General features: G+C 37.1%; 1 protein-coding gene across 10 annotated transcripts; it reads right to left on the bottom strand.

Annotated features, from left to right (window-relative positions):
• Positions 1-419: 419 nt before the first annotated feature.
• LOC107765780 (protein GIGANTEA-like) lies at positions 420-17,687 on the bottom strand. Of its 10 annotated transcripts, none has more exons than XM_075226414.1 (15): positions 17,470-17,687; positions 16,566-16,835; positions 15,829-15,900; positions 15,662-15,716; positions 15,369-15,553; positions 15,012-15,283; positions 13,715-13,770; positions 11,316-11,556; positions 11,089-11,239; positions 7,285-7,461; positions 5,633-7,165; positions 2,088-2,156; positions 1,493-1,711; positions 1,205-1,297; positions 420-1,083 (listed from the first exon to the last, which is right to left on the bottom strand). In XM_075226414.1, exons 2-15 carry the CDS (start codon positions 16,650-16,652, stop codon positions 784-786), a joined length of 3,510 nt encoding a protein of 1,169 aa, XP_075082515.1. In that variant the 5' UTR covers positions 16,653-16,835; positions 17,470-17,687; the 3' UTR covers positions 420-783. The 10 variants fall into 10 exon arrangements, with proteins under 10 accessions (XP_075082515.1, XP_075082513.1, XP_075082517.1 ...); XM_075226412.1 differs by having other exon boundaries at positions 11,316-11,568; positions 17,470-17,684; XM_075226416.1 differs by having other exon boundaries at positions 11,316-11,568; positions 15,411-15,553; positions 17,470-17,684.
• Between the last annotated feature and the right edge of the window lie 549 nt (positions 17,688-18,236).

The raw sequence follows: 18,236 nt of genomic DNA, 5'->3' as shown, positions 1-18,236 counted from the left end.
CCCAAGAATCAAAGATACATAATTTTTCTTAGTAAGGGAATAATTTGGTTGATTATGAGAATAAGTATAAATGAAAACATTTAAAGGGTTTTATTAAGCGCAGAATTCAAAGAATAATTTATCAGAGAAAGAAAAAGCAGCAAAAATGATGTGTTTCACAATCAAATTAGTAGTAAAACCCATCAGTTTCATTTGTATTCACTTTGGTCAAGATAGAGGAAAATTAAGAGAACTTGAAAAATCCACCAACCTAATGGAGGTTCGGAAAACAGTTCTTAGAAAATCATATTATGTCCTACTTTTTGGTATATTGCTTGTATACGGGAGATATATTTATTACTAATAAAATAATTTACTCTAAGGTTGAAAAGAAAAAGACCATCAACTTGCTGAATAAACTATCAAGAAACCAGACATGATTATTACAAGTAGGTCCCAAAGCGGAGCCACCCTTTTTTTAGTCACACTGAATATTAAACTAATTACGGATCTATTTTTACAATCAAGTTCATATTTCAAGTGTACATCAAACATAAACTGAACCAAAATAAAAAAAATACAACCAGAGAAGGACTATCTATATTTCCAACGTACACCAAATAATGGATGTGCGAAAGGACACTAATCTCATTTCCTGACTGTGTAACTAAAGCTCATTCATTCTATGTTTCTGCCCTTTCTCCATCCTCATGCCAATAGATAGTCACTTTCTAATCTTGTGAATTTCATGTGGCAAAGCATGGGAAGATAACTAATATAGGCCCCCATTATATTTAAGTTAGATCATATGCATATAGTACAGCCTAATTCCTTAGCAGCAATATCAAGAAATTTAGTACACATCCCATTTTCAATTCGGCTGTTAGCTTCCCACGTCAAACACTTCTCAATATCCGCTCGCCAATCAATAATGCCAATGCTTAAGTACTTATATGCAGGACCGTGGATTCCGTTTACATCTGCTCGTTTTGCACTAGATTTTAATGACCCAGCATGCATGATGACACGAAGAACTGACGTGCTGAGAGCACGTACGAGAGCACTTGGATGAGAAATACAACGAACTGTGGCTGGTAAGCGACACTGAAATGTATTGACAAAGGACTCTAGTAAGTGCTGTTACCTTAAGTAAATCTCATCTTAAAAGTGATAACAAATAGTACTCCTAGTACTTATCATTTTACTCACTTAGGACAGATATTACCTTTAACAAGTTTGACAGGCCGTCAGCGATTGCCAATCCAGATTCTCCCCACTCAAGCACTGGTTGTACTGCTCTAGCTGTCACTTCCAGAAGCTGCTCGAGAGTATTTAATAGCAAGCATGCAAGTTTAACAAGAAAAAAAAGAAATAGAATATGATGATCAATTAATTGCCATTCAGACACATCATATTACTTGGAACTTCAGAGCATATTTAAAGTCCTTGCTTACTGAATCAAATATTTACTTCAATGAGAAATGATAAATGTTTGAACTGAAGGTGTTATTACCTCTAGCTGTGGTAAGGTGCATGCTTCTCCATCGACAAGCATCCCATCTGTGGCCCGTAAAAGGAGGTCCGGTGCGCTAGCCAGAATTACCAAAGATTCTGGTGTATCATGATTCCTCATTAGTTCAGCGATCAATTTCACTATTCGTTGATTTATCCTCCACATATTCTGGCCAAGATCATCATCTTTGGCAATCCATGGTTGTAATTCCTTGTCCGCCTGACAAGCAAACGAAGCAAGGAAAGTGACTAAAAATATATGGTGAAAAAGATACAAGATGATTAAAGATGCAAGTCAGAAATTTCACAAGGCAGAGAAGTACCCCATACCAAAGAACATCTAAAATGTATATCTTCTATAAACATGTGGCCACAAATTATGATGGACATAAATACAAAATTTGAAAGTATGTATATCTGTGAAAGCCTTATGGATTCAATTAACAGAAATTGAGCTTAAAATCAGCTGCAAGAAAAAAAGTTCATTTTCTGCTTTTCTTGTTTTTGAGAGAAATAGTGAAGAATCTAACGGATCTTTCAAAAGAAAAGTTCATATTCTTGTTATCATCAAGTTCATAAAAAGCGAAAATCTGGACCTGAAGAACAATGGCTGTTGCAGCTTTTGCAGGCAATGCTGATACGACGTTGCATAGTGCGTCAACGACCTGTAAAACATGTGAAAGCTAATAAGCAACTTATATTGTATAAGGTACTATTGCAAAAGCTGCTTTTTGGTAAAAGCTACTCCGAATAAGTATAAATTTGAATGTACTCGTGCACATAATGATTTGCACCCAAAAATCTCAACTTTCTTTCCAAGTGAAATTCATGTCCAACCCCAAATAGGGAATTTAAAATAGTATTTTGTAAGTCATAATAGTGGAAGACATAATACTAGAACCATGTGTTGTCCATCTATCTTTTGAGTAGGTAACTGGGGAACTATTTTTCCATCCGTCATCCCTTTCTACAAGAGACGGTTTGGTTGGACATAGGATATAGTCATGGAAGAATTAAATTACTCATTTAGTAGGAAAATACTAAATTATAGTTTTGCATTTGAATTGTTTGATGAATTTGAATTCTTCAGACTTGCAAATTAATATACTTCAGCGTAACATATGCTAATAATATCTATAGGGAAATGTCACACACACACACAAAAAGAGCATGATCAATATCTATGCTCCACCTTGAGGGAGAGTGTTAAAGAATGAATGTAGACATAAAGAATGAATGTAGACAGATTACTTGTACTATACATAGATAGAATAAGTATTGAGATTTGATAGTAAATTTTTAGGATTTTCCTTTTTACTTCTTTCCATAGTTAGGATCCTATGTACATGTATATATATGTATCACTTTATGGAATAAGACACCAACTTTGATTCTTCCATACCTTGTTTATCACACTAACCAAAATTTTACTTAGTTCGAAATCTGGCCGAGAAATAAACGGTCTCACTGGAACTTGACTGGTTTTAGGAGAGTCCTTTGGTCTGGCGAAGTAACTCTCACCATCAATCCTTTTGATATATATGTTTCCAGAATCCGATGGCCGGATTCATTGTTTGTGAAGCCCACGCACCGGTAGAGCAATTATGACATAATCTGCCCCGACGGCGCATGAGAGATCGGTTGGAGACTTGATTCACTGTTCCTAGGTCACGTCGTTATTTTCAGCGTGTCTCTGGTGGCTTCTACTCGAACTGACCACGATTTGAGAAGGCTTTCTTGCTCCCAGAAGTGCTGCTCATTTACAGTCTCATCCGAAAGTCCCAAGTTACTGATTTCCATCTAAACTTTGTTTCTTCCATCTTGATTTGGCCCTTCGTAGCTACCTACCTATTTGGAGTCTGAAGATAATCTGGTATTTCTGAGTTCTTTTAGTGGTGGAATATACTTAATTATTCTTGGTTATATTTCCTGGTGGAGTATATTACTGGTTTGTGTGATTTATTAGTGCATCATTGGTACTTTGGTTTGGTCATATTTTTGGTGGAGTATATCTTTATTGACTATCTGCTTGGAACTTAGTTAATCTTTTCTTGAATATATTTCGTGAGTTTTATTAGAATGACTATAAACAGTAAGCAAGGAGGAAATAGTGCTACAACTCCTAGTCCAGCAATCTTGGTCTCGGATGAGTTTCATGAGTTCCTTTAATATTATAAATCAATGAAGGAATCTTCTCGAGTTACTGCTTTTGCTGGGTCAGATAAGACATGTTTTATCACCTCTTCAAATAAATGGGTGATTGATTTAGGTGCCACAAATCACATGACAGGTAATCCAAATATTTTTTCTAGCTTTCGATCACACAAAGCACCCTCTTCAGTTATTGTAGCTGATGGAACAACTTGTAGCAGTGTTGGATCTGGGACTGTTAAACCAACTTCCTCTATTACCCTGTCAAATGTGAGTCTACCAAACTTGGCCTTTAATTTGATTTCTGTTAATAAAATCACTAGAGACCTTAATTGTTGTGTAGCGTTCTTTCCCAATCATTGTTTGTTTCTAGATCTTATGACGAAGCAAATTATTGGTAAAGGATATTTATCTGGTGATCTCTATATCCTTGATGAATGGGAGCCACAACCTATTGCATGCTCCAGTATCGTGTCTCCTTTTGAAGCACATTGTCGATTGGGGCATTCCTCTCTGCCTTTGTTGAATAAGCTATGTCCTCAGTTTCAGAATATTTCTTCATTGGATTGTGAGTCATGTCGATTTACAAAACATATTGAAGTTGACTGTCACTTTATTCGTGAGAAGATTCAGGAAAACTTGATTTCTACTAGTTACGTGAAGACAGGAGAGCAATTGGCTGATTTATTCACAAAGGCGTTAAATGGAACACGAGTTAATTATCTTTGCAACAAGCTGGGCATGATCAATATCTATGCTCCAGCTTGAGAGGGAGAGTTAAAGAATAAATGTAGACATAAAGAATGAATGTAGACAAATTACTTGTACTATACATAGATAGAATAAGTATTGAGATTTGATAGTAAATTTTTAGGATTTTCCTTTTTACTTCTTTCCATAGTTAGGATCCTATGTACATGTATATATATGTATCACTTTATGGAATAAGACACCAACTTTGATTCTTCCATACCTTGTTTATCACACTAACCAAAATTTTACTTAGTTCACAAGATGTCTCTTATTGTTTTTTAAGGGAGAAATGTACAGAAAAATTGATAAGCACTTTGGTGCTATAAACAATTGTAACTCAGACATAAAACATCATCTTTAATTTTCTTGGTATAAAATTCAACTCCCCCCCCCCCCCCCGCTAATTCAATATTTTATACCTCCTTATAAAGATAGACCTTGCATCCTTAGTTGTCTTGAAACCATTGTTCTTTCCTTAAGTATTTTCGACACTCCATATTTTGCTCTTACAACTTTGCCCGACAATAGAGTTGGAGTTCATCTTCGACTATTATTCTCCATTTACCTTAACATGATCTTACCTATGCTTGAAAACTAGGGAAAAGATAGAAAGGAAAGCTACGAGGGAAGCATATGAGAGGATTGGGGAGAAAAAATTGGTGGGCCAAGTAAGTTATTTCTCCACCCGTTCTTCCTCCACTTCCTTTTGTCAAACCACGAGAGTGGAAAGAGTAGAACTTCTCCCCAAAGCATAAACAAGTTCTAGGAACATGAAGTTTCAATTGCCTCTCAAAACTGTTACAGTTTACAGCCAACAGATTGCAAATAGAATCTTCCTATCAAGAAAGCTCCATGCGGAAGGGGGTGAGGGGGAGGAAAAGAATGTAGCATTAAAACACATAAAGAAGGAAATTCAAACACATTTTCCAAGCTTCTAGGGTTAATGATCTCCTTAAAATGCAGCACTGTGGGTTGCCACACTCTCTTTTTTTCTGATAAGGTCAGATTTTATGGTTTGCTTATACTCCTCACACTGTCTTCAAATTTTTGATGCCAAAACTACGGGCCGACCAACTATTTGAAACTCCAAGTGAAAATGGTCGTGGGATAGCCAAGTTCAAAAATACCATGTGATAACAAGCTCTGGCATTGCACTAACCATAAATATGCTTTCAGGTATGTTTTATTTCAACTGCTACAATATATAATCAATATCATGAAGTAATGTGGTAGATACCTGTCTCCATCCCTGCTGAGCGGAAGTGCTTTCTGCACTCGGTTGTGTTTCAGGTGATGCAATTAACTTGTGCCACAGCAATGAGATAACAGAAAAACATAGTTCTTGTTTCTCCGCGAGTACCGACTTTATAAGATCTGGTGCATTGCAATTAAATCCTATATGCCTGTCCATTGTTAGAAAGTTGGCCAAATCTGAAGCATCTATAGGGAAACTTGCGATCCCTTTACCGGTGGTGCATTGTGCAACCTTGCTTGAGTGCAGAGCTTTCTCACTCATAGTTAAAGTCTTACATTCGGTTGAGTCTTTGCACTCGAGCAACAATGACTGTTCTGCAGTTAAGCAATTACAATTGCTATATTTATTATGTTTTTTCCCATTCAAGCACGAGCTTCTTTTCTTAAGAACAGGTGCAGGTATTAGGTGTGCTTCCAATGGTTCGGCCTTGTCGACAATTGATGCAACAACTTTGCTATGAATATCAATGAGGTTATATAGTGAAGATGCTCTGGAGTGGATTTCATTATCCCACTTACACCGTATTAAGATCGAAAGAGCCTGCATGCAAGCCTTGGAACGTCTAAACAGATCAGAAATATGAGCTGCTACCATAGCTGCAGCAACTATCTCATTTGAGCTGTAACTCGAAGAAGTGCCAACAGACGATGGTTTCAAAGAGAAAAGAGCCTCCAGAATTGCCAATATCCTCCGAGTATGACAGACAGCAGAATGAATCCCGTTTCTTAACTCAATAGACGAATCATTGGCACACTTTGCAGCATTGAGGATGGTTTTTGGATCTGAATAATTAGTCCCTCTTGAAATCAAAGGGAAGAGCTGAAGTTCAAATGAAAGAGCACAGACAGCAGCAAGAACATAAGAATCAAACGTTGAAACAGGTCCTTGCTTTTTCACTTTCTTAGTTCCTTTTTCTCTCTGTTTTCCACTGGTTTCCAGTGAGTCTATCCCCATTTCAATAGGTCGGTAAGAATCTTTCCCTACAGGTCTTCTGCTCCCATTTGTTTTTGCTTCATGACTGACGCATACAGTTAAGACAACAAAAAGAAGGCGAGAAGAAAGCTCTACAGAAGCACATGACTCCAAGAATAGTGAATGAACCATTGTTCGCAATTCTGCCACGGCAAGGTTTTTGGAGGCAGAGCCAACAACATATCTGGTTTTCCTGATTTCTTCTCTGGAGGACTCAGGTGGGAACGTTCTCTGAAGAATTGCTTCAACTGTAGCAGCAAATATTTTCATGAGACAAGTTTCAGATGGACTCCCACGAGGAAGACACTCAAGAACCTTAAGTAGTGGTATATACAGGTTCCACGATAAATTGGGCGGTTGTAGAGGGGTTGCAACTATAATTTCAGGAAGATCAACAGCTGATGAACTTAAAGGAATCAAGCCATATGCAGCTTCCCATATGGTACATATTCTCCATTCAACCTCAGGCCCATGTGCACAAAGCATTGATGCAATCCCTTGCGCAGTGGCTTCAACCGTGGCTTCTGCTGCAGGCACTTCTCTCTGAAGAACAAAATTTCATGAGTGATAGGTAGTCAATATCACAAACAACTACTGGATAAATTTTGAGAATTCTGCAGAAAGAACGGAATTTTATCAACAATACATTCAAATGGATATACCTGTTCGTGTTGAACTTCAATTCCTTCAACTTGTCTTAATGGAGGAAAGAGCAGAGCAGGTTGTGAAAGTATTCGGAAAAGTAAAGCAGCTGCAGCATCTGCAGAAATGCCTGCTCTCATGGACATTGCAATTCCAATTGCACGCAAGAAATGCAAATGCATCCAATTCCTAGGAAGCTTCATCAATGCATAGAAGGTTAGAAATTCTACATGTAAACTGAAAACAATAACAATTAAGACAGGACAAACATCAGTTAGTGGAGTATTAAATCAGGTATCCTAGGATTTGATATGTAGACTTCCATAGTTAATAGAATATCTTTTGGTGGTGAACATACAAGAGTTCATAATTTATGCAAAGGACTTCATAGAAAGCTGAGAAAAAGAATTAAAAAACTGGCAATGTGCAAGAAGGTCAGTCATTACAAAATGGCTCTATGTGATGCATCTAAAGACTGTAGGGATATTAAGCAATGACTTGGACAGATGAAAGAACAGAAACAATATCATGTCTGTTTGGTATACCTAGGACCATCCTACATGGCAAGGATCTAAAGAAATTATGGTAGACGAAAGGACTGTCAAATGATGGATACAAGGCTATGAGCCTTGAAAACAGAGACTCGAATATTCGGCCTATAAATAAAACAATACAGTATTTCTGATCCTCCAAGTCCAGCAATCAAATATTGTTCATGGCACTATTTAATTCTGAGCTCTAAGTTTTTTTTTTTTTTTAATAACATATCTAATATATTTATTAAATCATCAGAACAAAATTTGTGCTGGGAGCCAGAATGTACATCATGAAGAGCTATGACAAAAACCAAAAACAAAACATCCTTGTTCTTCTCATAAGGAGTCTAAGACTTCTATGATTGAATCCTGGTCATCAATGTATTCTTATTTACACCAAAAACTAAAAAGAAGAATAAATTCATCTTAATCTTCTGTGTAGAGATTCAACAGTCAGTAAACCATTGCTTTTTTGAAATTAAATACAATGAATCCTCATTCATTGGTTATTCTTTGGGTACTGAACATCCTCCAGATAAAGACTGCCGAAGGAACATTAGTCTGCAAGAAGAGCCTGATGTCACGACCCTTGTCTTCACTGATCTTTTCATAAACTTTTGGAGCCGAAGCACCAATTTAAAATTCTTGACATTCCAAGTTTACAAAAATGACCTATTAGCTGAAGCTGATATTGATCTAGAAATTGCAGGTATTCAAATCTGACTTAGGGCTTTACCTCCTCAGGTAACTTCAAGAAACCTCCATAACTAGCATCTAGCCCTTGAAACATGAATTCGAAGCCTCATAGCTATAGGCTCTGGGAAGTAGGGAAAGGAAGAGGGAGTAAGGCAAACAAGAAAAAGGGAAAAAATAGGAAAAAGGTGAACATAGCTATTTGTTTCCTCTGATATGCTCGAAAATGAAGTTGGAATAGTAAACTAATACTCCCTCCGTTCCAATTTATGTGAACTTATTTGACTGGGCAGGAGTTTAAGAAAGAAATGAAGAATTTTGAAACTTGTGGTCCTAAACAAAACATTTATGTGGCTATAATTCTTTTGAAACTTGTGGTGTAAACATGGCAAAGTATTTGTGTGGCTATAAAAGCTTCTCATTGAGGGTAGAATTGGAAGTTTAAGTTAATTATTTTCAAATTTAGTATTTGTTTTCCCTCTCTTAATGAGTGTAAAAAACAAGGGTGGAGCAAATACCAGGGCCTTGACCTTCTGATTTCACTTTGTTTCTTCTTTTTGATAAATAACTTCTACTAAAATGAACCTCTGAGTTCAGTCACTTACTGTGTTAGGACAAACAACTCAGACATCAGAACCGTTACTGCTAATATACCAATAAGGGTGGTGGGACCATCCAAAGGCCAATCGATAATTGTACTTTGATAAAGTTTTGTGAGATGTTTTGAGAGTGGAAGAAGATTTACTGATTCAAAAAGTGCCTGAACGCACTTCTCCGCCATTTTTTCTTTTTTGAAAAGACTTTAGCCAAACACTTATTTCCAAAAATTCTTCCATTTTTTTCAAACAATTCTCTTGTCCAAATTCCAGACACCTCCTCAATCCTTTACAAGGAAAATTAGGGTATAAACGAAGATCTGAAACTAATTACCCATAATATGGATGACCTTTTAGGATGTTCTTTGTTTGTATCACTGTATAACTAAAACAAATTGTCCTAGTGTTCCTTTTTGTTTGTCGTAGGAGAGTGAGGGAGAAAATACATGTTCTCCTCTCCTCGCCATAAAAACACACGACTTAGTGATGTAGGAACTGAAAAACAAAATAAGCAGGGTGAATTGGTTTCCTATCCATCCGTAATTATGCTCCATCTTTTCCTTCATAAACTTTCAGAGTGTTGTTTTGCCTCGCAGCATCACTAAAGTTCTCTTCCTCTGTTCCTAACCTCCTCGTATAAATTGGAAATGAGTTTTAATACTTGTTGGTAGCTTAATAAAGTTGTGCTAGACTGAGTTCTCCATAACTCTAGTAGTTCATACTTCAGTTAAGATATTTATGACACAAAGAGTTTCGTTAATTGGCAGGTTCTAGCAGGAAAAGCATAATACTAGGCCAATGCCACTTTCTAGCAAGAAAGGCATAGTACTATACCAAATGGACTATTCAGACTTCCCAAATATAGTGTGTTATGATATTTAGTTTTTATTAATTGCAGACATAATTGTCAACCAAGCTTCCTGCTCTACGTTCTCTACTTAACATCCCTCAGCCCTTCATTAGCTTTCAAGGCACTCTTATCAATCTGCTTTAAGTAAGGATAATAGGACAAAGGGATGAAATATCTCCCTTTCTTTTAATTAGTATTGACTGTTCAACTGTATGGTCACTTTATTTAAAAGCTTAAGTTATTAGAGAGGATACACTTCTATTTACTCAATTATACCTTCAACACGTCCCCTCACGTGCATGCTTTGATTTTTTATTTTTTTTTGGGCAAAGCATGTAGAAATACTTTTTCATAATGGGGTGGTGGCACTTGAACCCGGGACTATGTTTGCATTATTAAATTGTGTGATCATCTCATCTAAAAACTTAAGCAATTAGCTAAGAAGCTTCAAGTTCATTTTCCCCTTGAGCCTCTTGTTTAGCTGAAAACTCTCTTTATTCCAGTTTATGTGAACCTATTTCCTTTTTGGTATGTTCCAAAAAGAATGGCCCCTTTTAAAATTTGGAAACAACCCTGCAGTTCCTTCTCGACTCGGACCATTATCTCGTCAATTCTAGGTTCTTCCTCAAGAACCGTATCATCATAGATCAGCTTAGGAATTTTCATGTGTAAGCTAAAGCACTACCGACTTTGGTGAGCCTAAGGTGTTTATGCTATGGGGGAGCAGAGTAAAATAAAAGATCAACTAGGATGGGATTTACGCACTTCTTGTAAACCTAGAAAAACAAGAATCCTTTGCAAAATCGATTCAAAACTGAAATTGTCTCCATAATTTTTATGGAAGTTAGTGAAGCAAAGAAAAGTCTAGATTTGCATGAAGTGTATAAACCTGCACTAGAATGGTAACATGTATAGAAGATTAATGATGCTGGTAGAAACATCACACAGTACTTAAGATGTAACACCACTCAATTCATATCGTAAACAATTCAATCCTGTGCCCAATAGATCATGCTAGTTCAAAAGTGTCAGCATACTGTACATAGAAACCTCAAAAGAAAAGCTGAGTAAATGATAAAGATGGCCAACACATTCAAACACTCACCAAGAGCTTGTTCAAACTACTCTGTTTGAAATTTTATAACATACCCGCAAGCCAGAAGCATAATCTTCAGCTGCTCGAAGAAGTTCCACTAGTTGAACAGCAGCATCAAGTGCATCTGGAGCCCATGACGGTGGAGCTTCTAAAAGTCCAAGAAGAAGCCTCTGGGTCGCACTTGGAGTAGCAATTGCATAGTATCTAGTCCAGAAAAACAAGTTAAAAGTAACTTTCCTATACCAAAAGCCCTAAAAGATAAGCTGACCAATGCTCTTACCGATGAAACAATCGTGCATACGGCTCAAGTGCTGGTAGCCCTGCAACAAGATGCTCATCCATGGGTGTTGTGGGAGGTGGAAGCAGAAGAGCAGGGACGGCCACTGCAGTCAAGGTAGCTGTCTCATAACGAGCAACTTCCTCATCACACACACTTAAAATAACACCAGCACCATTAGCAACTGCCCACCTCGGAGTTGAAGGGATTAACTGATGATGCTTTCCAGAGCCATGAGAAGAAGCTACGATAAAATCTAAAGTCAATAAAGTATATCACAATTCTAAAATATGAACATTCTTTCGGAATACTATCTCATAATTCCATATAGAAGTATATTTATTGGTGTAATAGGATGGATACTAAAAACATTGCAAAGAAAGAATGCAAATATATTATGAAACATATATAATAATTCATACAACCGGCACTGTGAACTTTCATATATGGAAAGAGGTTAGATTTTCTACCAAGAAATTGGTTGTACCCTTCTCTCTCTGAGGTACCAGATATCTTGTGTCACAAGGATAACTGGAGACGGGAAGCAAGTGTGGCCTCCAATAAACAGGAAGGAGAAAAGGATTGTTCTACATGCCCCATTAATCAGGTAACTGTTTTAGATATAACTAAAATGTGAAAAGTTACACTCGAGTGTTATACAGAGTTGCAAGTGTAAGTCTCCCATATCGAGCAAATGTAAATATACAAAATGTATAGTGTGGCTGTTAAAGGATTCATGCGTAAGACATTAGTGTCATACATCCTTGCAATTCTCTCATACTTTTCATATGGTCGCAGAACAAATGTGAGAACTAAACTCTAGCTATGAGCTGTGCGGTCACCAATGACGTGTAAGAGAGAAAAAGATCGTCAACATGGTTTTCCAGCAATCACCAAAATGTCCAGGATCTTCTTACTTTTGTGAGTGTTGTGCATAAAATAGCACCAGCTATAGGACCAGGAGTACGAACAGAACCTGAGAAGCTGTGCAGTCACTTGAAGCTAAGTCATGTTTGGATCTCAGAAAATCTGATGCCACACTCTCCTGACATCGCAGTGTATCCTATCCTACAAGCTTCAGTCTAATTTTCTGGCTTCTTGGTGATTGACTCAGACTCTGATCTCACACAGCCCTCCAACTATGGAACCCTAGTCTGAATGAGTCAATCTCCTTTCTGCTGAAAATTTTCAAATTTCAATGATCTGTGGTTGGACTCTCTTTCACTTTGGAGCCAACTGGGGCATACAAACTGCTCTATCTAACTTTAAAAAAATTCCAGTAGGTTTTTGGTGGTTTTCTGATAGATTACTAACTTACATCCAACTCTATCTTTTCACTATTCCAATCACTTTTCAGTGAGTTTCGATCATCACTGCAATTGAACCATGCTTGAGACACCACCTATTCATTTTCAGTTATTTCTGGTGTTTTCTAGCTATACTCTGAGTAGCAGTCCCAGGCAAACTTTATTTGCAAGTTGCTTGCAAACTCTCAGAAGCCTCATCTATGGACCTGCGTTTAACCCTTGATTTTTATCTTACTTATGAATGAACTAATCAATACTATACAAAATGATATTGTGTTAAATAACAAAACCAGCAAGGGGGTTATCAAGAGGTAAAAGCTATGAAGCAGCACTTAGAGAGTAAAGACTATGGAAAGTAAACGTAAAACATCACATACAACACCAACAACAAAAACAACTACGCCTCAATCCCAAACAAGTTGGGGTCGGTCGGCGATATGAATCCTCATTCCTTTCATTTAGCTCAACTCATATCATCATTGTTATCAAAATAAAATAAAAGTGCCAAAGTAAGACATTATATATCATTACAAATATATCTTCCACGGGAAGAATGACGATGGAGTGAAATTACGCGGGATTTCAGTGTCTAGAAAGCTATTGACTTGGTGTTTTCCTGTTCAAGGCCTGTTTATTGAAACTTGGGTAAATATTTGGGCCTTTTTACATCTGATATGAATTGATACAAAATTGATGCGTTGTCACCTTAACGGAGCAATGCTAGTAGCATAGAGAGCGGGAGAGGAGACATCTTATTGGACTCCAGGATATATAGTAAGAGACTACTTAGGAATAATGCTGAAATAACATAACAGTAAACTAGAACTCCGGAATCAATATAGACTAAATTTCCAATAAGCTCCTTAAACATGAATAAAGAGACAATTTAACTAGGCAATGACAATAGATGTGGTAATTAAAAGAATGTCAACAAGCTATTCTCAGGTTTTATTAGCAAGGTCTGAGAAGACTTCTAGCATTCAAGAGATACATTCATAAAACACCTTATCAGCAAGTATTCACACCAGTTGATGGCAGCTTTAGTTCAAGAAATATTTCTAGACATAAATATTTCAAGAAAGGAAGTGCACATACCAGTTGATGGCGGCTTTAATTCTCCGGCAGCATACTTCCCCATAACACCACCACACCTACATATACGTGAATCACCTTGCTACATCAACAGCAGGAAAGTGTAGTTCTAACTTCCTAATACTCATCAGTGTCTAAAAGTCTATGAGTTAGCCTAAAAACATAATTTAACATGATAAGATTCAGGTCAGAGTGACAGTGTTCCTAAAGTTCTGTAACTTGAGAAGCACCAAAAACCAGATAAAACGTTTGGTAGGATGTTTTGATCATTGAGTAGGCTAGCCCATGTAGCTTACAAGGCAGTTAAAAATGGAGACTGTCAGCAGGCTTGAAGGTGCCTAGCTTGGGAGCACCCTGCTGCTTTTCTGATTTCCAATGAAAATAGAGGTAGATAGCACTGAAATAGGAAATAGGCGGATGAGTGAAGCCCTTGTGCTGCCGGACCACTAGAATCACGGGTTGAGGAAGAATACAGTTTTGCTGGGAGTTTGGGCAGATTATCCATTCACTTGTCCCATATAGGTTTTTTTCAACAGATTATACTGATGTTGATTTAAGATTATAACTTTAACCAACTTGTTCAGGGTCAAACTACTCATTAAAGAAAGCAGAAAATACCAAGTTTTATCTGTGATGAATATGGCAAAGCTATTAAAGGTATAGGTAGATCCTTGATTTAAACTTGATCATTCAATCTTTATATTCTCACTACTAAATACAATGCACTTTTGCAGTTTCAGATTTTAAAATTTGTTTAAAATTTTTGTTAAAAACTTTAGTGATCTCTCACATATATATCTATGCTACGTGTGTAAAAATGTTGGGCTCAGATGAACCCGTAGATTATACATAGCATTTGCCTCTGCTTAAAGGGTTTGGATTACACCGAGAAGACGAACTAGTTTTTAACCAACCATACTTGATCACAATTACAACAGCGAAAATGGAGAGGTCGACGACATATGGAGGTGTCAGATTGTTCAAATTGATTACAGTTGAAGATAAAGCCGGAAGAGCTATCAAAATTTTCTGTTAGTTTAGAGGAAGAAAGATCCGGAAAGAAGGTGCATATAATATAGGTTAGCTCATCCACAACTAAGATAAACAAGTACGGACTCAATGCCACAACTAATCTTTTAAAGAAAGCATCCGGAAGCATGGAACATTGGAAATAATAAGAACAGGAAAGTTATATTAGGTTTTAACTATTGTTAATGATTAGTCGTTCATCATGATGAATTCGAAATATAATGAAAAAGTAGAGGCATAGGCAACCATATTTGACACACTGCACACTTACCAACGGAAGTAATCACTTCTAATACCTAGAGGTGCGGCGAGCAGAATATCAGTAATCCATGGAGACAATGGCCTCAGCGGTTTCCTCTCGTGGTGCATAGAGGGCAAACGAGGTTCGCTATCAGCAAATTTACTTGTTGAAGCATGGCTTCCTCTACTGCTTCTATCTGCTCCACCTTCCTGTTGCACTACTTTGTAAATCGGGCGGTTGTAGTGTGTCAAAATTCGCAAAATCTCTCCACATGCAAGAGCCCACTGTTCTGAATATTCCTTCTGCATTTATGAGCAAGGAATTAGTTTGAAGACTCCTCTTTAGCAAGAAGTAGAATGCATTTGCTAGAAAGACCATTGTATTTACATGGCTCAATCCTTCAAATTGATAGTTCAAGATTCTGAGTACCTCACTGCTTGGGCAAACCAATGATATGAAAGAAGCAAAAGGCGGACAACTTTTGTCATAGTCCAGTGTTCCATCAATGATGCATGAAATAATTGGAAGAATTACAGCATGGCCATGCTCTGGGTGGTGAAGAACAAAAGTTGCTGGAAATTAAAAGCAATTAATCAAAAGACAGATAAAATCAATCAACCTTACAAATTGATGGGAGCAGTAATCTTAATGTTGAACTTAAAGCATGGTTATCATGATACCTAAAACATCGTCAAAAAGTCGGTTTTCCTTGGATGGATACCGGTGCCGTATCAGCTGCCAAGATAATACACATTAATCCGGAAGATTGAACACATTCAGCTAGGTAGAGAAAATTATGAAGAAAGAGAGAGTTGTTGGGAGGATAGTTTCTGATGTGACTAAATACCTCAGCTATATCTTCAGGAAATTGTTCTGATGTGAATTGACCAAAGTACTCAACATAGGCAGTAATTTGAGCCTACAAAAGAGAATCAAGAAGGCTGTTATGACTGAAGATACAAATATCAGAAGATAGCAAACAAAAGAAAATACAAATATCCTTCTACAGACATTTAAATGTTCAAGATGATAATGCATTAAACACACATGACTTATTCAAATCTATACATAGGCACGTGAACAGAATCTAGTACAATAAGAAAGAGAAATACAATTCTCTGAGGGGTTTATTGCACAAATGTGCACCTTAGTGACTACACTAAAATGGCGACTAAGCAAGGTGAAGCGTGCAACCTGTACGGCGCAAATGCGCACCTTAGTGACTACTAAAATGGCATCTAAGCAAGGTGAAGCGCCCAACCTGTACTGCAGGTAGCTTCACGACTTAAGTGTGTCTAAGTGCCCCTTAAATAACAAAATAAATAGGGAAAATATTTCAGGCAAATTTCCACTATGAGTAGTAGTAGACATACTTAAAACTAATGTTTCTCAGATACTGGTGCGGGCATTCTACACGTTGCGGATCAAAAAGAAACAAACGAAAAAAAAATAACTGAAAAGGAAAAAGCCTCAACAGAGCAAAATATCTGGTCTCCAAAAGTATGATAAAAAGTACTTAAACCAAACCAAAGCAATAGAAAAAATACATAAATGACTTGTAATGTTAAGAGAAAATGATCACACCTTCCGTTGCTGTGCATCTTGAGGGGGAGGCCAAAATAATGAGGAGAATTGAAGGCCATCAATCCACCTCTCGCATGTAGCAGCCATATAACTGTTGTTAATCCAAGAATTTTTATCGGTATGAGAGGCTGCTCACAAGTAAGGCCAGCAAGTACCACTACCAATCAAGGATCCACAGATTGTAATTCAACATTCTTGGATCCCAAAGCAAAGGATGGTCCAGAACTTCTAACATGCAAAACCACCCCAGAGCTTCAAGGTATCACCTGACTGAAATAATATGCAGAATATGGGAATGTAAAATTTTCCCTAATTAAATAGTAAGCAGATACTACCTACAACTATTTGTCCTGCAAAACAAAAACAAAACAAAACAAAAAACATTGTTCCTCAAACCGTTAGACAGATGCACAATGAAATAAGTATCTTCCATGAGCTAAAAAAGAAGGTTTATTAGTTGATCAAACCAATCACAGAAGTTCAGAACTTTCATAACCCCTTTTATCAATTTAAATGCAAAATTCAACAATCCTATAATTCTGCTATAAATTTCCAGATTACTAACTTTTTTAGTTCCAATAAAAAATTAAAAATGATTAAATAAACCTATTAACATCAAATATTTTCTCTTGAATATGCAGCTTAAGTCATCAAAATTGAACCTTGAATAACAGATGCTACAATTTAAGATAGAGTCACATTACTTTGCTTGAACTCTCTAATCACTGAAATAACAAAATAAAGTTCAGAACTAGTCTACCAGTACCCCTTTTATCAATTTTCACACTATTTAACCAATTCCATTATATACTGAGGCAAAAGCAAGAAATATGGAGCTAAAAATATAAAATAAAATAAAAAAATAATAGCAGAAAAAAAAATTTAAAGGGAAAAAAAGGAATACCTGCAATGAAAATTTTCTGAAAGTGGGTGCGTGAAAATCTTGTAAGGAATTTGAAGAAGATTGTTTCTACAGATTTTTGGGTGGAGAAGAGAAAGAAAAGAAAATAATGTGAGGAGAGAGAAAGAAAGAGAGAGAGAGAGAGAGACAGAGAGGAAGAGAAGAGATCTTTAGCTGAGCTCTCCCTCTTCCTTGAGATTTGCATACGTGGCTCTGATATTTTCCTTCACGCCTTAGTGCCCATAATATGAAATGAATGGCATGTCATGTCATGACATGCATATGTCTCATAACTAATCATCACATAAACAACAACAACAACAATAACTCAGTATAATCTTACTAGTGGGGTCTATGGATTATACTAATGGGGTCTAGGGAGGGTAGTGTGTACGCAGACCTTACCCCTACTCTGGGGTAGAGAGGCTGTTTCCAATAGACCCTCGGCATCCTTCTCTCCAAGAACTCTCCACCTTGCTCTTGGGGTGACTCGAACTCACAACCTCTTGGTTGGAAGTGGAGGGTGCTTACCATCAGAGCAACCCACCTTGTCTAAGAATAGATATACTTAGAAAAGTAAAATAATTTAAGCAATTACGTACCAATCTTCTTTTTATTGTCCCTAGGCTGATCGCACCTCCAGTGTGCAAGGAGCCTCCCTTTTCGGATGCGCGAGCTTTCTTTCCTTTTTCGCTCCTCTCTAAGAACTATGCGATAAGCCATTGCCTTTGCAAATCATTCCACAAATTCTCAAGTAACCAGCCAGGCTT

Source organism: Nicotiana tabacum, chromosome 12, assembly GCF_000715075.1.
Source record: "Nicotiana tabacum cultivar K326 chromosome 12, ASM71507v2, whole genome shotgun sequence".
NCBI lineage: Eukaryota > Viridiplantae > Streptophyta > Magnoliopsida > Solanales > Solanaceae > Nicotiana > Nicotiana tabacum.
The sequence above is the reverse complement of the archived record's forward strand: the minus strand, read 5'-3'. Positions and strand labels throughout refer to the sequence as shown.